Source organism: Dryobates pubescens, chromosome 16 (assembly GCF_014839835.1).
Source record: "Dryobates pubescens isolate bDryPub1 chromosome 16, bDryPub1.pri, whole genome shotgun sequence".
NCBI classification, from domain to species: Eukaryota; Metazoa; Chordata; class Aves; order Piciformes; family Picidae; genus Dryobates; species Dryobates pubescens.
This window is the reverse complement of record NC_071627.1, coordinates 10,869,103-10,891,058: the sequence shown is the minus strand read 5'-3', so window position 1 is coordinate 10,891,058 and position 21,956 is coordinate 10,869,103. Positions and strand designations below refer to the sequence as shown.

Genomic DNA, 21,956 nt, shown 5'->3' with positions numbered 1-21,956 from the left:
AATGAAATACATACATTAGCCCTTTTAGGCCACGATAATATCACAAGACAATATTTGAACACCTGATTTATTTTTTAAATGTGATTTGAAATACTGCACAATAACATGCCAGAAAAATGCAGCTTGGGGTGTTGCTGGATTTAGTGTGCTTTTATCTGATCACACAATTCTGCTTTTTCAAGCCCTTTTTGTTCTGCTTTGCGTGTCTCTCTCTTTCAGATCTTACTAATTTTTGCCATCCTAAGCCATTTTGTCATGATTTTACCATTCACTGCAGCTCTGCTGTGCCTCACTGTCACACGACAGTGAATCCCTGTCATGAAATCGGTCTTCAGCCTAAAACTTCCTTATGCATCTGAAATACACTTTACTTTCAACTCTTTTCTGTCCAGGTTGCCTGCTCATTTGTCTGGGTTGAAGGTCTGTCTTTAAAGAACTAATATTTTGTTGCTGGCAAAAGAAAGGGGAGGTGAAAGAAGGGTCAGGGTGTGGATCAGTGTTAAACAAATTGTGAAGGTCACAAAGAATTTTAATCTGGCTTGAAAAAGAGACTTGTATTCAGCAGCACATTTTTGTTTGTGATGGTCTGAATGGACAATTGTGGCTACTTTGAGAATTTGGTGTAGACTGCATGACTGGTATAAATTGGATTAGTCTCATGACAAGGACATTGCCCCTTTTTTTTTCCTATCTGCCTGATGGAAAGCAGAAGAAAGCCCTGCGTGACACGTCTTGACCTGCAATGTCAATGTGGGCTTTTGTGACAGGCTCTGATTTCTGGCCTCTCATTTGATAAAGCCAGTTTGGTGGAGACTAGAAAGGAGGCTTGCTGCAACACAAAATGTACTTACAGAAAAGAGTATCTGGTGGTGAGTACAGATGACTGCCATTCCATCTTAATAGTCATTAGAAAGCCGGAATTTCTCTCTGAAAATGGGGCAAAGTCTCGGGCTTGTTTAACAGAGGGACACAGTCACACCAAGAGACGCACTGTGTAATGTCCTGTGCTGTGGTGTCACTTTTCCTCATGCTTTTTTCCATCTGTCCCTGTGTCTTCCATTTCCTTCACTTGCTTACATCTGACATATTTCTTTCCCACTCTTCTACCTTCCTTTCATTTTCTTACACTTCTCTCTTCCCCTCTTTTCTATACTCTAAAAGGGAGTGAAATCACCCCCTCTTTTCCATGCTGACAGAACACCAGTAAAGAAGTCACTCCGAGTGCTGTTTTTCCTTAGTCTGAAGACATCCTGACATTCTGAGCTTCTGTCTATTCCCCTTTCATTCCCAATGAAGCCCTTCCTGCCTCCATTTGCACTGGTAGAGTGTTGAGAACTTGGAGAATTCCAGTGGAAATATTCATAGTGCATCAAGGGAAAAGGAAGTGCGTGCAGGCTGTATAACAGAAAACTGATGTGCAGTACTCATTACTCTACCTGCACTCACAATGCAGATGTAATTATTTCAATTAAAACACTTTGTAATGTTTTTAGTACTGGAAAGGGAGTATGAATTGTTGTGTTTGGGGTTTTTTTAAGCAAGATTAAATTTCTATCATTCCCATTGATGGACAATGCAGTGGGTTTTCCTAGTTAAGTGGATCAAGCTCTTTTCACTTTCAGTTTACAGGACTCGCAAGAGAATGATTGTCATGTTTTTCCTGAGTATTAATTGCAAGTAAGGGTCTGTAATCTGAGCAGGAGTAGCCAAGTATTTCCACAGTCAGTAAACAAACAGGAGCATGGTGAGAAAATTACATCTACGCTACAGGGATGCGATTTCAAGGCATCAGACTTGGTTGCAAGTACTCTGACAGCGAATCATGGCGTTGTGCCAGATGTCTCCTGGAAGCTCTGTCATTTGTATCATGAATTCTGGTGGGTTTTGTTGGAGAGTCATTTCAGCTTATGCCACAGACCTTTAGAGGAGATAAAGAAAATTGAAAACATCATGTGGTGTAACAAATACAGAAGCATCTACTTTCCCAAGCATGTAGACATTCCATTATCTCATGCAGATTTGAGAAATGTGTTCTCTTTGTTAAAAAGTATTTTTTCTTTTCCTTTTTTCAGAGACCTGAGTGAAAACCAGATAAAAGGAATCCCTAGAAAGGCCTTTCGAGGAATCATTGATGTGAAGAACTTGTAAGTCACAATTTCGTTAATATTTGTGGTGAAAAACATTCTCCCTAGGTTCCATCTGGCTGTTACTATTTGTTTGAGGGCTGCATGGTTAGCTCTGTGCAACACAGAAGGGAGCTGTGGACCCTGCTGTCTGCAGGGTATTGTCAAGGTCCTCACGTGCTGCTTTGATCCCCATGTACACTGTGCAACACACGTGGGAAAGCTCTGAGCAAAGACAGAAAGTATACCTAAAGGCTTTGCCCCGCTCTGCAGTACTGTCCTGCAAAATCCAGTAAAATCACAGTCTGAGGCTTTGAAGCAAGATATGCATAGGAAAAGAACTGGTAGAGTTTGGGGGTGAAACAGAAATATTTCTGTTAGATTAATTTTCTGTCTCACTGCTTGGGTGGGAAGTAAATATGGCAAAACATGGCACACAGGCACAGTACTTGAGTACAAATATCAGCAAGTGAAAAGATAATGTGGGAAATTAACTGTGTGTGCTTTGACAGTTTGTATTGAAAATTACAATGATTTCTTAAAGCCATTAAAAGAGAAAAGTAGGTTTTGCTGTTTGTGCAATGAAGCTTGTCTGTCCTAGCCATTTTCTATAATGTGCAGTCTGAAGTATCTGTACACAGGTTTTCAGCTCTGTGTTTCTGGAGCTGCTGGAGGCTCTTACCTGTTACACACCAGAAATGCATTTTTGGGTGCCCCCACACACTGACGTACCATTGGCATTAGTGCACGAGCACGAGGTGAATTGGAAAAGGAGGTAACAGCCAGCAAGCTGGCAGTCAGGATTTTCTGACAAAACTTGCCGCCTCTCTCACAGCCACTTCAGAGCCATTAGTATTTCCACACCAGTAGTGGAAATCTGTTAGCCCACCATGTTAAATACTGGAATCCTAGCATAAATAGTGTGGAATTTGTTTGTTTGTTTAGTAGTTAGTTTAGTTAGTCAGCTAAAGGAGATCTAAAAAGAAGCACTTTTCTACAATCAGTCATGCAACATATCTGTTCTCTGTTTTCATTTCTTGCCCTAATGAGCAACCTCTTTAGTGTCCAGACTAATTTTTTTTTTCTATAGGCAGCATGGAAACTGTTAAGAGCAGTCACTGTGAGTCAGAGAATGACATCTGCATCCAAGGGCAAAGTATACTTGGACATATACTATAGTACTTGGACTTTCTCTGCATATCACATCCCTGCTGTGTGTCAGGGAGTATCATATCACTGGGGTTTTTGCAAGAGAGATAGTACTGAAAAAGACCTAAGCAGGATTACTCCCAACTGGGAACCAGGCACAGGAGCAACCCTCTGCAATGTCCCTGCTCTCTCTGATCACTGTGCAGATAACTTTGGGTTAGACAGAATGGGGGGACAGACTTTCACACATCATATGTGGTGCATAGAAACTAACACCATACAATATTTACAGCTGCTTCTGCAGTCATTCAGCATACTAAGCTTGTGTTTCTTCAATTATTTGTGGTTTATTCTGTGCATATTCAACAGCAACTGAAGCTTTTCAGGTATGAAGGCTTTTTCTACCTGAATGTCAGCCTCAGAAAGCACATCTTGAAGAGCCAGCTAAAGCCATCTAGTCCTGTACTGAAATGTGGAGGAGCATCAGAGGACCTGTGTGAAGGTCTAGTTTTTAAGACACAGGAAGACACTGGAGAATATAGTTTATAGTGGAAATAAGTTTGTGCATTTTAGGTGGAAGTGTGTTTTTTTCCATACAGAAAGCATGGACTTTCTGTAATGTAGAGGAACAGTAGATGGTGTTTTGTTTCAGAAAATCTAACTTTCCCAGCTATAATTCACTGTTAGTTGCCTAACTTAATTTAAAACAGTGAAGTTTGCATTCAGAGTTGATTCCACCTCTGGTAAGCTGTCAGAAAAATCAGTGGTGGTCTTTGATTTATGCACCCAGCCTCAGTGAGGAAGGAACCAGGGTCTCACCTTTACATGAGCCAAAATGAAGCGACAGATGGCTGGAGTGCTTACAGGAACTCCATAAATGTTGAAATCTACAGCTTTAACAAGAAATTGTGACTGTCAAGTTACTCAGCATCTACTATTGTGCTGTAAAAGACACACTGTCAGGAGTACTTCCCTGTAGCCATAGTTTCTTGTCTTTTAGGAATACTGAAAGTTATCACAGCATCCTGGGTGAAAGATCATCTAGTCCAACAGAACTCAGCTCCTCAGCAGGAGTGCAAAGCTTGGTAGTTTAAGTAATAGATTTACTGATGTGAGCCACGAGTACTGATTCTTCAGATAAGTATCAGGAGAAGCAGACTTTTCACTCAGACCTGTAGTAATTTTTTCTTGATAAGGAATGCATGAATTGTGTACCCAGGGTTATGCATTAGATCAGATGACTTGCTTCCAGATGCAGACTAGTGGCCTATGAGCAACAGAGAAAGATGTGACAAATTCTTGAGCCAACTTGCAGCTGGAAACACATTAACATTTCTGCAGCAATGACTATAAGGGTGTGATGCAAACTGAACCAAGTTAATATTTAAAGCTCTTAAAGCTTTAAGCAGTAAGCTTAAACATGCCAATTCCCATTCTCAGTCTGTATTTGGCAGCCACATCACTCCCTTCTGAGTCCCAGAAATGACTGTACCAATGAGCATGAGTGTTCAAGCACCTAGAGGAAGAGAATGAGTCTTTGCCTCTTGGTGTCCTTCAGCTGTTCCAGCACCTGCCCTGCCTAGTGCCTGGTGGCACACATGCACTAACGGGCTAGCAGCAGGGTTGGCCATTTCTATGGTTATCCTTTTATTGTCCTATCTCAGAGTTCTTCCACCTCATAAAACATGGGTTTGAGGGATCTTGGAGACACTTAAACATAAGAAATAAAATTACATATTCTCCCACACTCTCCAAGTCCTTCCAATTTATCTTTAAAATTCATGCAGGGAAAGGCTACCATGGAATTATCTCTATTTTCATGGCTTGACATTTAACATGGCCTTAAATTCTTCCAGTTTCTACATAAAGTGCCCAAATGTCATGGCAAAAATAATAACTCCATAGGTACCATAATGGGGACACAGCAAGGGCTAGACCGTGTGAAAGTCTCCAGATTAATGCTGGTTTTAACAGCAGTTTGGAAAGCTTCCCTCAGGAAAAAATGCAGAGAAGTTGATGCAATAGTCTAAGCCAGAGCATGAATTCCTTACAGACACAAGCTCGGAAATACACAGCCTAAGGGCTTCATATACATTACAGTGGGTGCCATTTGGAAACCCTGTGAGAGCTGCTCTGTCTCAGTGTGGCCATAGCAGTAAGCAACACAAAGTGGAAGGCTGTGTCCAGTTAGAGCATACTGGTATAAAAAAAAAACACAAAAAAGAGGATTTCCTGAACTTAAGAGAAGAAGTGCTGCGGCATGTGCTAAGCAGTCAGAGTCTGGTGATGGCCCTCAGGCACCAGGACTGGAGAACTTCATAGTGATGAGATTTCAGTAATTAAAAAAAAATTAAATAAAAATCAAAGAGATGAAAGAAGAAATAAAAGTCTTACAGAAATAGCAGCATTTCAGGGTATTTTTCACCATGCCCTTCTTTTTCAATGCTGAAAGCTTTCTCTCTTTTGTCATTCTCTCAGCAGAGCAATGAGCCCAGGAAAAAATGAGCTCGCATAAGGGCTGTGCTAAAGAAGATCTTTTCAATGTTGGGGGCATGGCGGAAATGTTTTTGCATGAGACAAAGCCAAAGCAGAGGCTGGCAAGATGAGGCTTTAAAACTCCCAAGTGGGGGAAATTTTGTTTTATGAAATTATTTCCACGGGAAGTGTTTTCTGCTATTTTATTGCAAAATTAAAGGAAGGATCTACACACAAAGTTAGTAAGTCAATTTGCAATGAAAATACTGAAATCTAGCTTTCAGAGAGCTTCAGGAATTCATCATGTCAATTAGCAAGAGTGAACTGACATGGGAATTTGGCGTAAGCTGACACTTTGAACATGTTGTAGAATAGATGCATAAATGCTACTCAGTGGTCCTAAAAGAGTTGAACAAGAAAGGGCAAGAGAGGGCCAGCTTGCGGTGTGCACCTGTATTCAATTTCTGTTACTTATTACTGAGTGAACAGGAAATGTTTCTTGCAGGAATCTAGCCTCAAGTAAGCACATTTATTTCAAGAATTAAAGTGTATGGATTTGGGTCTTGTTGAGCTTTGGACTAGCTCAGCACTGTCAGCCTTGGCCTTCCACCATGAAAATATAGAGAGAAGCTTCTTGGATTTCTGCACGTTTTCCCTGCTCGTATCACATCTTGGCATCCAGATGAGTGTTTCTCTGGTGAGGCATTCCTCCAGTTTCTGATGAATGGGCCTGCCCAGCCCACCTTACTGAGGGCAGCCAGATTCCCAGAAGAGGAATATGTAAAGGTTAACTCAAAGAAAGATCCTTTAAGAGCAGCCACCCTTCTTTCAGGGTGTTGCTTGTGGTTCTTTGCAGTATGCTCCTAGCTCTTCTTCTCACTGTATTCTTCAGGAGTGTGAAGCTGACCATAACCAGTAGAGCTGCCTGGAGATCGCAAAGCATTGTAGCAATGTGATTCTAGGGAGACATGATGGTATTTGGACTTGTGTTGCAGGCATTGTTCCCCTGTAAGAAATGCCCAGGACAGTTGTCAAAGACCTACTCTTCATGTCAAGCTGCTGCCCTGTATCTTTTTACCATTTCTTGACAACATCTCCCAAACAAGGAAACAAAATGATTCACTTAAAGAAAAACATGAATACATATGCAGTGTAGATGTGTGGGGGAATGCCAGAGCAGCAGAGCAGAGGGGGAGCCAACCTGACAATGTAGACACACCATTTGAACACCACACAGAGCTAGAGCCACGTGAAATTACGTAGTTAACTGCTGCTTCTGTGAGGAGTTGCTGCCATTTCTTGTCTTTTGATTCCCTGGAACTCAGTTCTGTGCACATTAAGCTTCTGTCTTTTTCCTTTTGTTGGCTTTGATTGTAAGATAGAATTTTGTAGCATTGGGATTCAGAAAAACACAAGCTAACAGGTTCATCTGTCATGATAATAGAGGCTCATTGCATTTCTGTCTAAATATTTCTCAACCTCACTGTAAGATAATAGCTCACACTACCAGACCTGCAAGCTACTTGTCTTGCATCCCAGGGCCACATAGGAAACTGTGGGTAATATCCTTCTTTATAGCCTTAAAGGTTCCTTTGGAAGAAGAAATTAAGCATTTAGATTTTTTTTGAAATGCAGAAATACATCAGCACATGAGTAACATTTAGCACTTCTGTAAGGCAATACACATTTATTTTCCTAATGCTTACATTACCTATGCAATGTGAAAAATCAGAGCTGTGCCAGCACTGTAAAATATGTTTTCTGACTATTAGTTTCAGTTTCTTATTTGTTAAATGGCTTTTCCTGGAAGATACCCTTACATTTTCTACATCTACCTACTATTAGCATCGATCCTTGTGACTTTTACAAAGATTAAACATCTAGATTGAACATTCAGGTTCTAGAAAAAGCTGAACTTGCTTTTTAGGTTGAGAGGTATTTCACATTCACCTACACAAAATACAAAAACATGCCTGTTTCCTTTTTTTATCCATCACGACCACCACTGCAGAGCATATTTGTAATTTTTACCATTCACCGTAGAATAGAAATAATTAAACATACCTGTCAAGGTAAAATATTGAACAAACCCAAGGAAATAATGATTGATTTGTGCATAGCTGTTTCACTAGCAGTAAGAAAGCAAGTGATTGTGAATTATTTGCAGTACATAAATATGCAGTATATCCTAATGAAATGTTAGAGTCTAAAAGCTAACTCCTGTAGTCTGGGAAGCTGTTATCTGGAGGCCTCTGAAATTCCTGGCCTTAAAGTCTTGACATTTGTGTACAGTAGTCAGTGGTGCTAGTGCAGTTTGCAGTAAAATAAAACAAATTAAGATAAACAGTTGGCCAGATTTTCCACTCACTTGGTGTAAAATCTGGACTAGGTCTACTGAAGTCAGTGGTTGGCCTCAAATAAAAGCAACAAGATGGCTGGAGGAGAATAGTTTATCACATGTTAGTTTGTGTATTTGCTTATGTGTCTTTCAATAGGCTGGATAATGTGTGTCTGTGTTTGATGATGTGCATGAAAGGCACAGTATATGTTAAATATGAATAGAGGAGAATTTAAAGAAATTATAACTTTCTATTATGGAACAGATTTCAGATTGCTTTGATTTCAGCTGGTAATTTGGAGTGGTTTCAGAGCTGGCAAAACAGGTCAGAGGTGTTGAAAGAGTCAGCTATTGAAAAGCACTCGTTAGGGACAAGACTTTTGCACTCTTTGGTCGAGGGTGGGGGGAAGACCACATTACTACAACCTTCAAAATCTGTAAATAATTTTATTCCTCTTTATCCATGAATTCACATTGCACTCAGCAATTCCAGCAGTGTATTCCTTTCTCTCTCCTGTAATTGGTATTCATTGTGATAGTGACCGTAATGAATTCAAGAGGGATCACCATGACCATCGCATTTGCTTTCCTAGAAGTTCCATTGTAATGCAGAATTATTATGACATTAAAATAACATGTTACCATTTTAGCACCTTCTATGGAGAAACATCACCTGCAGTGTAGATTAATTTTATGAATATATTAGTTTGAGCTTTTGCCATCTGTTCTACCCCTTGCCATAAATGCAAAAGGCATATATTTCACAATTCACTCATTAAATATATATGATTGATTGAAATGCACATGCATGTTCCCTTTACAATGCCAAATGCATTTAAGGTGATATAGAAAACTAACCAAGCAGAGAGTCTGAGTGAACATTTGTGATACAGTAATGTTTATTTCTATACATCTTCTACTGGTCAGCATGCCAAGTGACACAAAAGTTGCTTGCTTCATTTGCCTCTTGAAAGTCATGGCACACCATTGCAGAGACTAACTGCCTGTGCATCATAGTTTGGCTGGGGGAACTGCTGGTGGCTTTACAGCCTGAGGACACTTTGTCATATATTACACCTTTGCTTTTCTGGCTTCTAGTTTATTTGGTTCTCTACCGCTAACCTTTAATATCTATCTGCCCTGAGCTTTTTAAATAGCTTTTCTTTTCTATCTTACAGTAATAATTAGAGAAAAAGGCAAGAAAGCTGAAATGCTGTACAGCCTGACTTCTGGCAAGTGGGAAGGTGTGGGGAGGAACAGCATTTTTGTTAGCCCCCAGCTGAAGATGCCTTACTGTTTCCATCAGGAACATTTTAGCTGCTGCAGCCATAGTCAAGAGTAAACCTGGTAGAAACTTAAAGATCAAAACTTTTAAGTTCTATGCAGAAACTGCTTCCTTCTTCTCTGCCTATGGGAACAGGCGTAGTCAGTTTGGGGTTTATTTTTGCTGCAGTGGGAAGGGTTAGCAACACATGGACACATCATCTATACCTCCTGATGGTCCATAAAAGCACAGCGCCTTGGGCACAAGGGTGCATGCCCTGTCTGTAGGCAAGGCTGCCCTTAGTATCCCTTCCCTTGCATAATAGCCTTCTACAGGGTAGCAGAGGGTGAGCAGAGTGTCTTGGATGAGGAGCTAATTCTGCATTCCTCTAGAATATGCTACACACATGGCTGTGCCTCTCCACCAGTTTATTGTGATTGTCAAGAAATGTTGTGGGTTTTCCAAGTGTCTTTATAATCTTGAAATTTGTGCATGTTTCTTTTAACATCATGAGGAGTAGTCATCATTCAAAATTACCTTCTTGGGGAGAGACTTGTAGGCCCTTTGCATTGTGCACTTATGCTAAACGATGCCAGGTCAGCAGTAACCTTACTGTTTAGGGGGCTCATTTCAATCTCGATGGCTCAGTTTTGCAGATGCTTGACAGCAGTGTTATGTCAACTCCTCACATGGTGAGCTGCAGGGTTTGGTCTCAACCTGCAGGATATTCCTGTGTTTTATAAGATATGCTGAAGGGAATGCTGCTTCCTTGTGTTATCCCCGAACAACCTGGGGTGGCCCCAAATACATCAGGGAGCAATGGCAGAAACATGTGCAGACTAATAGCCTGCAAATTCTGCAACACACATGATAAATACTGGAAAACTCCAGAACCATTTCATGAACTATTTAAATGTATGTCAGATTTGGTAGTGTGAATAGACTACACTTGCATTTTTAAAACACATTTTGGTTTATGTAATCCCCTTTCCCGTGTCCCTTGCTAATAAATAAAACACCAGGTGGACTAACCAGCACAGAATGATCTTAAATCTGTTGAATGTGCTAAACTACCACTTGCACTTCACATGAGATTGATTTCACAGACTGAAAATGCACCTCTGATTTCTGTATTATTATTTTTTTAAACGAAAACATCTGCATTAAGTAGAGTGGATGTCTGCTCTGTTCTTCTGTCCAGTTGCATTTCAAGAAGTATTTGTTTCATGGATGCCCACAGTTGTGGGCTCCACTGGCCACAAGGGATCTGTCAATGACAACTCATTAAAAGCCAAACCATCACTCCTGAGAAACAGATTTCCTCCCTGTAAAGTTTGCTTTCCCCTGAGTAAAACGCTGGATGAATAAAAGCTGAAATCTCTCTTAAGTGTGCTCTACCTATGAAGCAGAAGTACATAAGGCAGCAGTATTTAGTAGAGGAGGATGTATGGTTGGTAGCATTTCTTATTTTAGGATTTCCATTTTTCCAATGTGAATAAGAGCTGACTACCTCCATAATAAGGTTGTAGATAATATCCATTACCCAATTTCTGTATTCAGTATATCCACTGCGATACAGATAGTTTTCAATATCAATTTTTGGGCAAACCATAGATTTTTTTAATATTGTACCTCTATGGCAAGCATAAATGCCAATTGTTTTTTCCTTTTCTGGAAATGTATTTCAAGCATCATTTAAAGACTGCAACTTCCTTGTTCATATGGTAAAATCCTAATGCTGGTGACAAGAAAGATGAAGTGTACCACACAGACCTGAGTTGTCATTTCCATTTACTTAAAATTCTGTTCTGATCTGTCCTGTGTTTTGTATTTTGCATAATTTATTGTCTTCTCCTGCCTAAGAGGGCTTCTTCTATAGCCATTAGTAATGCATCTCTCTAAGCTGGTCATCAGTGAGGATTTTGAAGACTGACATGGATGTGCTGTGTCACGTCAGGAAAATAGCACATCTGACATGGCAATGTGAACTGATTGCACAGGAGACTGAACAAATGCAACATTTGGGTGTGAGAACCCAAAGGTTAAAAGCCACTTTTAACATTTGTAGTGGTTTTTTTTCTGTTTGATTAGGTAAAAAACAGTTCTAAAAAAACCAGAGTTTGGAATCTAGAGATTGAAGTTGTGTATAATTCACTTGGCTAAATGTGGCATTGGCATGAATCTGGAAATGAGGCCACAAGCTGTTATGTCCCCTAGAGCCTCACAAAGTAAAACCTCACCCCTAAGTTTGAATGGGATCTGTTACAGGGGGTTTGAAATCTGCTACAAAAAGACAGGGGGACTGTTAATATTTCCAGAAATTACTTACCTGTTTACCTCTTTCACTGAGATCTGCTTGGTGCTCTTCTGGGCTCATTCCTTTATCCTAATAAAATATAGATACATTTTGATACAGCACCCATACTGCAGCACTGCTTTTGTATGGAGAGTAACAAAGAGCAGATTTGGCCTTTCTCTGCTTTAATAGTCTTATAAAAGTCTCTTTGACAGAAACAAACTCCAGAAAATACCATAATTTAAAAACAGGCTATGTGGTATGCTTACTGTCCTTTTGATATGAAACTTGATTACAATAGAATGTGACATAAGTTGAGAAAGTATGGAAATCAAATTTTCTTTATTTTATACTTTTTTAGGCTAACCTATGCCTACAGTTTCTCTTTGTATAATTTATGTTGTCTTTGTGCCATACCTTAATTTCGAATACATTAGTTGAAAGTGTCCCTGTAGCATTCTTCTGATTGTCAAAAGCAGCTTTTATTCTGGGGAAGGAGAACACGAAAAAAAAAGAGAGAGAGAGACAGTACTGGTTTTAATTATCATTCTAAATAGCTTCACAACCACTCTGAACTCTGAATTTACATCATTTTTATGATAGCCACACCACTCCAGGTTTATTGATTTTGTCATTTGCTTCATTATATTTAATGCAAACCTTTTGTATGGAATTATTCCGGTGCTGTGCTAGGCACAGAGGGGTCAGCATATGCAGTCTCTAGCCAAAACAGCACAGCAGTATCATTTTAGTGCAGACTCCATGAGTAAGTGGGGGCTGTAAATACTGTCCACCAACAGAACAAAGTTTGCCTTCTCCTCCTGACCTTTCCAGCTGGACAAAGTTAAAACCATAGCATGAGATAGCTTTTGTTTTTTCTCTCTCCCTGTGTGTTTCAGCTCCTCAGTCCATGCCACACATGTCTTGTAGCTAGAGAGAGCAAGGGTCTTTTGGCACAAGAGCAGGACTCAGGCAGTACTCTTTGCTGCGAGACTTACCTGGCAGGACCAGTTCAGTGCAACATGGAGATGTTGCCTACAGTGAAGGAATCTGCAGGGAGGGCTAACCTGCTGCTCAGAACCAGTTTTGAAGAGCCAGTGAGCTTTTTCAGCTTTCAAGACAGAGGTACTGTGGGTCTCTGGAGTCTTCAGTTGTTTTACCATTTCACTGAGACCAAGTTTTGAGATTTCATTTTGTGAATACACAACAGTGTTCCCAGACTTGTACTTTTTAAGGTGAAAGAAACTTTCTCAGTTCATAATCAATACTGCATCACTTTTTCAGGATAGCACAATAATTATTTTTAATCTAACTATTAAAAGTGATGAAAACACTGGGGAGAAAACAGGTGAGTAAATGGATTCTTGTTTTCTCCAGGAGGAATGACTTAGGCTCAAAAAAATAATTTCAGTAATTGACTGGGGAACTAGATTTTCTGCACTGCTCTTCCTTGACCACAAAATAAGATGGATGTCCCCATTTCTTGACCCCACCTCAGCAAGGCTGCCGCTTAGCTATTAGTCCTCAACTCAGCTGCAGCTTTCTGTACTAGAGCAGAACTGGGCATTTAAAACATGGATGACAATGACAAAGCCTGTATAGCTTCCTGCTACATGCAGAGCACAGAAGGGGATGATTATGTTCCCCATTCAATGATTCACTCTGTTATATGGCTCCACGATCTTGCAGTTGCGTGGCTCCATGACATAAAGTGGCTGTAGGAAAACAAAGCCACCTGCAATTGTGCTCAATCCAAACTTGTCATGCCGTGATAGGGAAACATTTTTGGAGGGAAAAAAAGAATTAAACTGTAATGATACAGTTGTATTTTACAGTCTTGTCATCATAAACTCATTTTATATAAACATGTTCGCTGTGTTTTTACAAGGAATGTTACACAGTCCTTTTAAACAGCTAAATTGCTGCATCATTTGAAAATTTCCTCAAAAGAAGTTCAGATCAGGTAAATCCTACATGGTTATTAAGAAGATGCTCTGGAGGATCTTTATTTGATTTCAAAAAATCATGTTTGTGCTTGGATCTGCAGTCTTTTCTTCCAGCATAAAATAAGGACCTAAGTCTTAAGTGAAGCACAGAGGGAATCCTCAGGCACTCAAATATCTTTTAGGAGATTAATAAAGTTGATTATGTAGGTGCAAGTCTCAGGATGGCTTTAGTAAATAGCTAAGAGGTAGGCACGAATCAATCCTTTTTGTTTAAGACCAGATGACATAGGCAGAATGTGAGATAGCAGCACTGAAAAGGGCTGTTAGATGATGGTCTCATTTGTACAACTGATTTCTGCTACCAAATATCATTTTCCTCCACTTTTTTTTTTCCCCCCTTACTAAAAGCCCATGGGATCTAATTTTGCATTTGTTTACCCTTTGGAAGTCCCATAAATGTCAAAGAAACAAATGGGAGAATTCTATCTTCATGTGGAAGTAACCTCTGCTCCAGTCTTTTGTGGGATTTTTAAAGCTCTTTTTGGAGTTATTTTTCCAAGTCATTGGGCAGCACCAGAGTAAGGCTTTGATAATATGTATCCACAGATTGTGCAAGGTGATATTGTCACACTTTGAATTATTCTGCCTTTCTTTCCTTTTACTAGGGAAAGGATTTCTTAATTGTCCTTTTGAAGGAAAATGAGATATTCAAGAACGATCAATTATGTCCCTATATATTTCTGCCTCAATGTTCTGTCAATCAGAAATTGCTTATAAGGCAGCCACAATATGTTGATACCGGAATAGATATATTTCCCTTAACAAAACTACCCTACCACTCACTTATACAAAATGATGGGCTATAGAAAACTGTGGTGTGGTGCACAAGAATTCTGAATGCAAATGGTTTCCATTAAGATTCCCTATAAGCAGTTCTTGCTGCATTTGCAGGTGCACACACAACCTATGAGTCAACACATCCAGTCTACGTGCTGCAGCAAAACCTTTTTCATACATGTTAAAAACTACTTCTTGTGACCTGTGCTGGGAAATTGATCTTTCTGGTGCAAAATTAACTTTAGAAATTAGACAGATTCCACCACCACCCCCTCACCTCTTTCTTCTGCTTCCTTTTGTGACCCCTCGGTAGCCCTGTACATGAGTTGCACCCATGGCCATGCTTTATTTTGTACAGAATTTATATGCTTAAACTCAGGTCATACATAGCACTGGCTATTGATTGGGTCCTGCTTTTAATACCAGTCTTATAAGGAAGATGTCTGTAAGGAGGTCAAGTGGTTTGCTGGGGATGATTCACTGAATAAAGGGCCTCACCATTTCGTGAACCGTTCTGGAGGGGGTGTTGTTGAGATTTGGTTTGGTTTTACCTCTCTGCCTTGAGCTCATGCTACTTTTCAAAGGTGTGGCTTTCCCTTCCTGTGTGCAGCTGGAGAGCATAATTAAGGGTTAAGGGAGGGGGATAAGCAGCAGGCCCTTGCTAATAGCAAGTTAGGCAAGCAGCAGCCTCAAGAGGATCCCTGAGAAGGATGGGAGAAATATGAAGGTAATGGTGCAGGTATCCTCTTTACCTACTTACAAAAGATGTGTTGCTTTGATTGCAAGAAAGAGAACTTTGGGGCAGGGCTTTTGTCTGGCCATTTTATTTAAGTGCTGTCACATTGCAGTATAAATTAGATGTTTGAGCTTTTGTGTAAAGGGTCGGGTAAGGTAACTGGCATGCTCTTCTGATCCATACTTGCAGCCTAATCCTACTAGGGAGTAAAAGTTTTCTTGCGCATGTCTACCCTTTTGTTATGACAGTCCTGACAGGGGAAGCAGCTGTCTCTGCTACGAATGTATTTATGGAGTAGTGTCAGAAAAAAAAAGTAATAAAGAAATACCACCAAGCAAGAAAATGTTGAAGTCATATGGATTTAATTAATGTTTAAGATTCTTTGTCAATGAATTCGATTTTGTAAGACTTGTAGAGTCATTATTCAGTGACCAGTAAATAAATGTGAAGGAACACTTGAAACATGTGAACATTTCTATTTAAGAAATCACAACGTCTAAGCTGACCTGAAGGTTAATGTCATTAATTTCAAAAGGAAATGTTTTTCTTATAAAATATAAAAATGTTGCAGTTTGCCAGGGGAAAAAAAGAAAGAAAAAAAAAAAACAACAACCAAGTTTCTGACTTCTAGGAGATTCCATATATAAACCTGCTTCTGCAGTATTTCCCACTGATGGTAGGTGTTAAGATGTAAAAATTAGTAATAGTATTTCTAGTAATAAGCCATCTTCTATAGCTTTTTTTTTTCTTTTTAAATTAGAGATGCTGTTATTTCATGATGCATGAGATGGTTTTACCAGTTTTTAATTGAATAACTCTTACACATTTCTGTTCATTAGAAGTCCAACATTTATAGATAAATACAGACTCTTAATTTACTTTACTCAGTGCTCCTGGAGGACGGAATAAAACCCTTTGAAGGTGACATATCATCCTAATTTTGCAATACATGCTATCTTGAAGATTGTGATTATCCCTTGGTCCTCAGATTTCTGAACTGTGATGTTTCATATCCAGGGTCAAGTTACTCCTTGTCTAGCAATTAAGCTCTCCAAGCAATTAGGGATCCAGAAAGAAGGATGAAAGAAAGACTTTAGCACCTCTTAGCCTGCTTTTAAAACCTGCCCAAGAACTAAACTGATCTGAGACTATCAGGTACCAATAGGGGTTTCAATGATAATTTTACCTTCAAGCACTGCAATTCAGCAAAATGTTAGCGCTGTTAGCCATGTTTTACCAATCTCTTTGTAAATGCACTTTGTAACAGTAGTCACGTTATCAATAACTATCTATTGCAGTGAGTGGTGTTCAGCACTTTTGATATAAACTCTCCCTGTTGTATGCTTTAGGTTTGTATTTTACATCTCCTGAGGCCAGGGACACATATTTGAATTTACAAATGATGTAGGATAGTGGAACTGGAAATGTTGTGTGGTGTGCCTGAAATTTGGTAAAACCTCATTATGCTGCTGACAGCTGCACTTCTGCAGGGCAGTGAATAAATACATGAAAGGGTGAGGGACTCCAATGCTGCAGCAGTCACATAAATGCCAAAAATAGATGGATGCCACTTGCTTTTATGAATTAGAAGAAATAGACCTGTGGTTTCATGTAGGTGGAAAAAAACACTCCCTGGTGAATATGCGGATGAGTTGTCCCATATGCTCTGTGCCCTGTTCCTGCAGGATTTGCAGGAGTGCCACAGTGATTTGGTAAAACACTGTTCAGAAAGTTAAAGATCTGCTAACAAAAACTGAATGTAGCGATCCAAACATATTGGATGCTTATGGTTCATATGGGTGTTCAAAACAGGCACATTTGTTCCAAAATGCTTGCAAACATAAATCTGCAGGATGGCTTGCTGTCCTTACCCTGGGTGATAAACATTTCATAGATGACATGAATTTGGCTGGCTTGAAAACAATAAAACAAAATGGCTATGGCTTTTTTTTTGTCAACTGTGATGAGGTTTGCTGTGTATTTCCATAGCACTTTTCAAAGTCTCAAGATAACCAAGAGCAACATAATTTTGGTCACTTATTTGTTTTCTTTCCTGCACTCAGTTCTGGTTTTTCTTCTGATTTACTTTTCTTTAAAGTTCTTTTTTTTTTCTGTCTAGAAACTAGTTATTCTTTCTTAGCCCTTCTTGTTTTGTAGATACCAGGTTGAGCCTTTGGGGCTTTCATCTGTTACGCACAGATGTTTCTCTGAGAGCACAAGTGAAGTTTGTTAAGAGTACCATACCAACTCATTTGAACTCACCTGCATGCTTATCTAGTATTGATTATAAGTCTACAACATGTCTGGCTTACAAAATAAGATGTGATGCTAAGAAACAACAACAAATATAATGACTCTTAAAAACAGAGCATCAGGACTTCACATGGGCATTGCAGTGATGACTGGAAAACAAATCTTGAATGTGTTTATAGTGTCCACTGCTGGCCTTACTGTATATTAGTAAGAGAGCAGCAGCCTAAAACCACCACACTTAGTATAGTTGTATGATGTACTTGGGTCTGCTGCACTTTTTCAGTAGACCTGAAAAGTCACATATCTGATAAGCAAAGAAACATGTAATCAGAGTGAGGAGAAAGAATTTGGAGCTGTGTGTGGCCTTCAGTGATTTGGGAAGATTAGTGTGTTAAAATCTCTGACAATGCCCAGACAGGTACGTAGGGAAGGAGATAAAGCTGTAGCTAAGTTAAATGTCTCTGTCTTAAAATAATTGAAAACACTTCATTTTTCCTTGGTTACTTTTCAGTGCTCAGATATACAGTGGAAAGTGTTAGAAATTCAAAGGTGAGTTGCAGCCTGGTCAGTATAAAAGAGGTAAAACCAAACAAAAATCCTGGAAGCAGCTCCATTTACTAATCCTAAAATTGGAGCCCATAGCTGTATTGAGATGAACTGGCCTGCACTTTGGAGCTTTGTAGAAAAGCATCAGAGTCTGCAAGGCAGGATCAGTACTGGAGACCTATGCCAGACTGACTTAAAACTGATGCAGTATTTTGAAACAGGTAATGTTCACTAACCTCCAGTGATTGTGGGGTTTAGTTATTTTAGTGTTCCTTGGATGTTGAGGAACTAAAGAACACTATGTTATTTAAAAAAAAAAAAAATAAATAAATCCCCAAAGCAAAATGGAGCACTGGGATATTCAAAACTCTTCTTTCCTCTCCAGCTTTAACTGGCCATTGTGTTTTGGTTTGGGTTTGGGGGTTTTGTTGGTTTTTTAAGTGTGATAAACCAGGATCTGATTTTTAAAAAAGTAAAATTATTGATGTGTTATACTAAGATACTACAATTCACAAGTTCAGGATCAACTTGTTTGGGTATTCAGAGAATCACAGAATGGTTGTTGGTTGGGAGGGACCTTAAACATCATCTAGTTTCAACTCCCCTGCCATGGGCAGGGACATCGCCTAGATTGCCCCATTCAACCTGTCTTTGGACACTTCCAGGTTTGGAACCTCCACAGGTTCTCTGGGCAGCCTATTTCAGTGTCTGACCAGCCTCAAGGGGAAGAAGTTCTTCCTAATTTCTAATCTAAATCTATGTTCTTCTGTTTTTAAGCCATTTGTCCACTAGTTACGCATCCACAAGGTATTATTACTGATTTCTCTAATTTTAAAAATGTCACTGAGCCACAAGACTCTCTAGTGGATTGCCCAAATTTACCAGCTGGGTAACAACACACTGCTGTGACTTTTCTGACAACATTTACCGGTTTGGGATTATTTCCTCCCAAGTTCTTGTATTAAGAGCTAGAAACAGATCTCAAAACATTGTATGACTGTGGGTGATAGAATTAATCTAATGTAATATGAGATTTCAAAGGGGACAGATGTCTGGAGATCAAATGTCAAGATTCCTTTTTGCTCTGTCATCTTCCTAACTGTATAAAAGAGGTGCTTCTGCTGTGTGGCCCTTGGGCACATTTACCTTCGCTTAATTGCCAAGCTCTATTGCATTTCCCTCTGCCACAGCTTCTATCTCATCATGTCATTTTCATGTTTGCTGAAAAAGTCCAAGCCACTTAAAGGCATTGAGAGCCCTAGTTTTCCTCCCAACACTGGATTTAGTAAATTATTAATAATAACAATATGTAAACAATGAAAGATCAGAATTATTACCATTTTTGTTAAGCAGCCCTGTTAAATTGCCTTGCCACGTCTGCCCTTTCTCCTGTCAGGACATGTGGGCACCTCAAGCCCCTCCTCCTGATGAGCCTTGCAGAACCCTGTTCTCCCTGAGTTTCCACTGGCAGCCCCAGGGCAGTAGTAATGTAATCTGTGTCCAGAACACCTCCTGTACTGTGCTGTGGATAAGAACCAACAGAGCAATAACCATGTCTTGTCACATCACTCTAGGTTCTTGCCCTCCTCTGGCCTACTGAAGTCACGTTTCAGAAATACTGGTAGCCCCAACAAAGCTTGTCTGTCTTTGACAACTGACAGCTGATAGACATTTCCATATTAAGGGAGGAAGCATTCTGTGTCTTTCTTTAAGTTTTGCCTCTATCATGAATTTCTTACTACGTGGAACATACACATGGGAAAAATCCCAGAGCCCAGTTGCATACTGTGTATTGCTCTGCTCTAACAGCTGGCTTGGTGGCTTGGTTGTTTTTTCTTCAAAATGAGTGTGACTTACGTGCGGCTAATTCCATGTAAATGATACCACGATGGTACATGAGACTATGTAGTAGGCATCTTGATGTGCAGCAAGGCCATCACAGAATGATAGGGCTTGGAAGGGACCTCTGGAGATCATCTTGTGCACATCACTGGCTGCCTGTAGTGCAGGCTCAACCATTCTGCTGGCCTTGAGGAGGGATGCAGGCATGGGTACCCTGAGCCCTGCAGAGCCACTGTACCTATGTGTCTCTTAGAGTACCACATGGGCAGAATGTAGGGAGGAAGGACTCAAGGTTTGATGAAAGTGGCGGCCACAAGCTTGTCAACAGAGGTAACTTCCAACCATTATGGTGGGTCAGAGGTAGACAGTACCAGTTACCTAATAATCCTGTTCTATCTGCAGCAGCTTATGGATGCTAACCTTCCTCATCTCCTCTACCCCGTGCTCTGTATACATTCCACATTCCTACTAATTATGTAGATTGGATATCTTCTTACTTTTTTATTATTATTATTATTGAAGAGCCTTAGTTTCAGTTTTTCTGCAGTTTTATACTAACACCCCTAATGATAGGATTTCCTCCTGGTATTCCCTAGTGTGATTTCCTATTAACAAGGTGAATGATTAGTAGCATTTTGAAATTAGAACTTTTCTTTATGTGTGGTATTTGATACTTGTCAACTGAAAATAACAATAAATACAACCGAGATTTAAGTAAGTGCAAACCTTCTGAAAATGTAAAAACCACTATCACAAATAAGTTTCATGTTCACTAACACCCATTTTATCTTTCTCATTTCTTCCCCTTTTCCCCTTTGGGGCTATGGCAGAGGAGAACAACAGATGGTTATCAGTCAAGAGTAACTAGGGAAACCGCAAAACCTGCCCCAATTGCTATGGAGACAGCCATTTCTGTGCTTGGTATGCACTATTTGTTACATCAGCAACCAGAGAGAGTTAAAAAAAAAAAAAAAGAAAAAAAAAATGTTCTAAGTCTCCTGCTATTGAAAGGAAATCTTGGGTTTGTGTATTTACCCTTGTGGGAAGAGGCAGGAGTAGTCTACGTGTTCGTTTGCCACTTAAGTTTTGCATTAAGCTGATGTGATGCCTGGGTATTGAAAGCAACATTTTGATTTTTGAGTTAATATAATAATAAAAAAATCAAATTGAGTAAATACTTAATGCTTTTGAATAGTCTGCAGAGTAATTATTTACAAGCAACTCTTCCCCTCCAAATCAGATATCTCTCCGTGCTTCTGTTACAATCTGGCAACATAGGTCAGGTATGAAGGCTGAAGACAGAGAATATGACTGTGCCCAATTATTGCATGCAGATGAGATGTTTCTGCACAATGCCTCAAATGTAGCTTTTGGCAAAACACCATCTTCAGAAAACAAAAAGCAATTTTGGAACATTTGTAAAAATCCCAGAGGGAGATTTTGGCTTGATCACAGTGGCTCTGTCATTTTTGTTTTGCACCGCTGATTTAATCCAACTGCAAATTGTTTCAATGTTGAATTTATTGTATTAATTCTTCTTCTAACACAAGTAAGCTCTTAAAGAATAATTTTAGTAAAGCAGTAGTGAAGAGTAAAAAGTGAAAAGTGCGTTAGAAGATGCTTTGAAAAAGACTTTATTTCAATGTAATAAAATGTAGTATTACTTGAAAGGACCATCTATTACCATTTATGGTGCTTCCTTGCCAATTTAATTTAAGGACTTTAGTTTGGTGCGTAAGAAATTTTACACAGATGTGTTGATGTCGCTTTCCTTTGAAATTTTAACATTCTCAAAGTTATCTGAGGACTGGTTTGGAGGATGAACAATAAATGTTACAGAGTGTCTAATTCCTACGGGTTGTTGAAGAGTTTCAATCCTAGGGCATAAACTTTACAGGAAAGCGTCAGCAGTTTGTATTAGGAAAAAAAAAAAAAATAGAAAAGGGTTGGGGAAAATGTTGTCCAAACTGAGGTTCTTTTGGAGACATAATTAACAAAATTAGTGTTTCTCTAACAACAATTCTATAAGAAGCTACAGTGAGTTTACCTTCCTGTGAAGTGACTACTGAAAATTCCTTTAAATACTTCAGAAACACAGTACCTTTAGTTTGGATATTTCTGTTAAATAGGCAAGTCATATTGTTGAGGAAA

The 21,956-nt window shown here is 39.4% G+C and overlaps 1 protein-coding gene across 1 annotated transcript in view; it reads left to right on the top strand.

Moving 5' to 3' along the window:
* Positions 1 to 21,956, top strand: part of SLIT3 (slit guidance ligand 3) — a 508,252-nt gene that overhangs the window by 255,530 nt on the left and 230,766 nt on the right. The window contains exon 5 of the mRNA XM_054168241.1: positions 2,073 to 2,144. Within this exon, the coding sequence (XP_054024216.1) occupies positions 2,073 to 2,144 (72 nt within the window). The remainder of the gene's footprint in view (positions 1 to 2,072; positions 2,145 to 21,956) is intronic.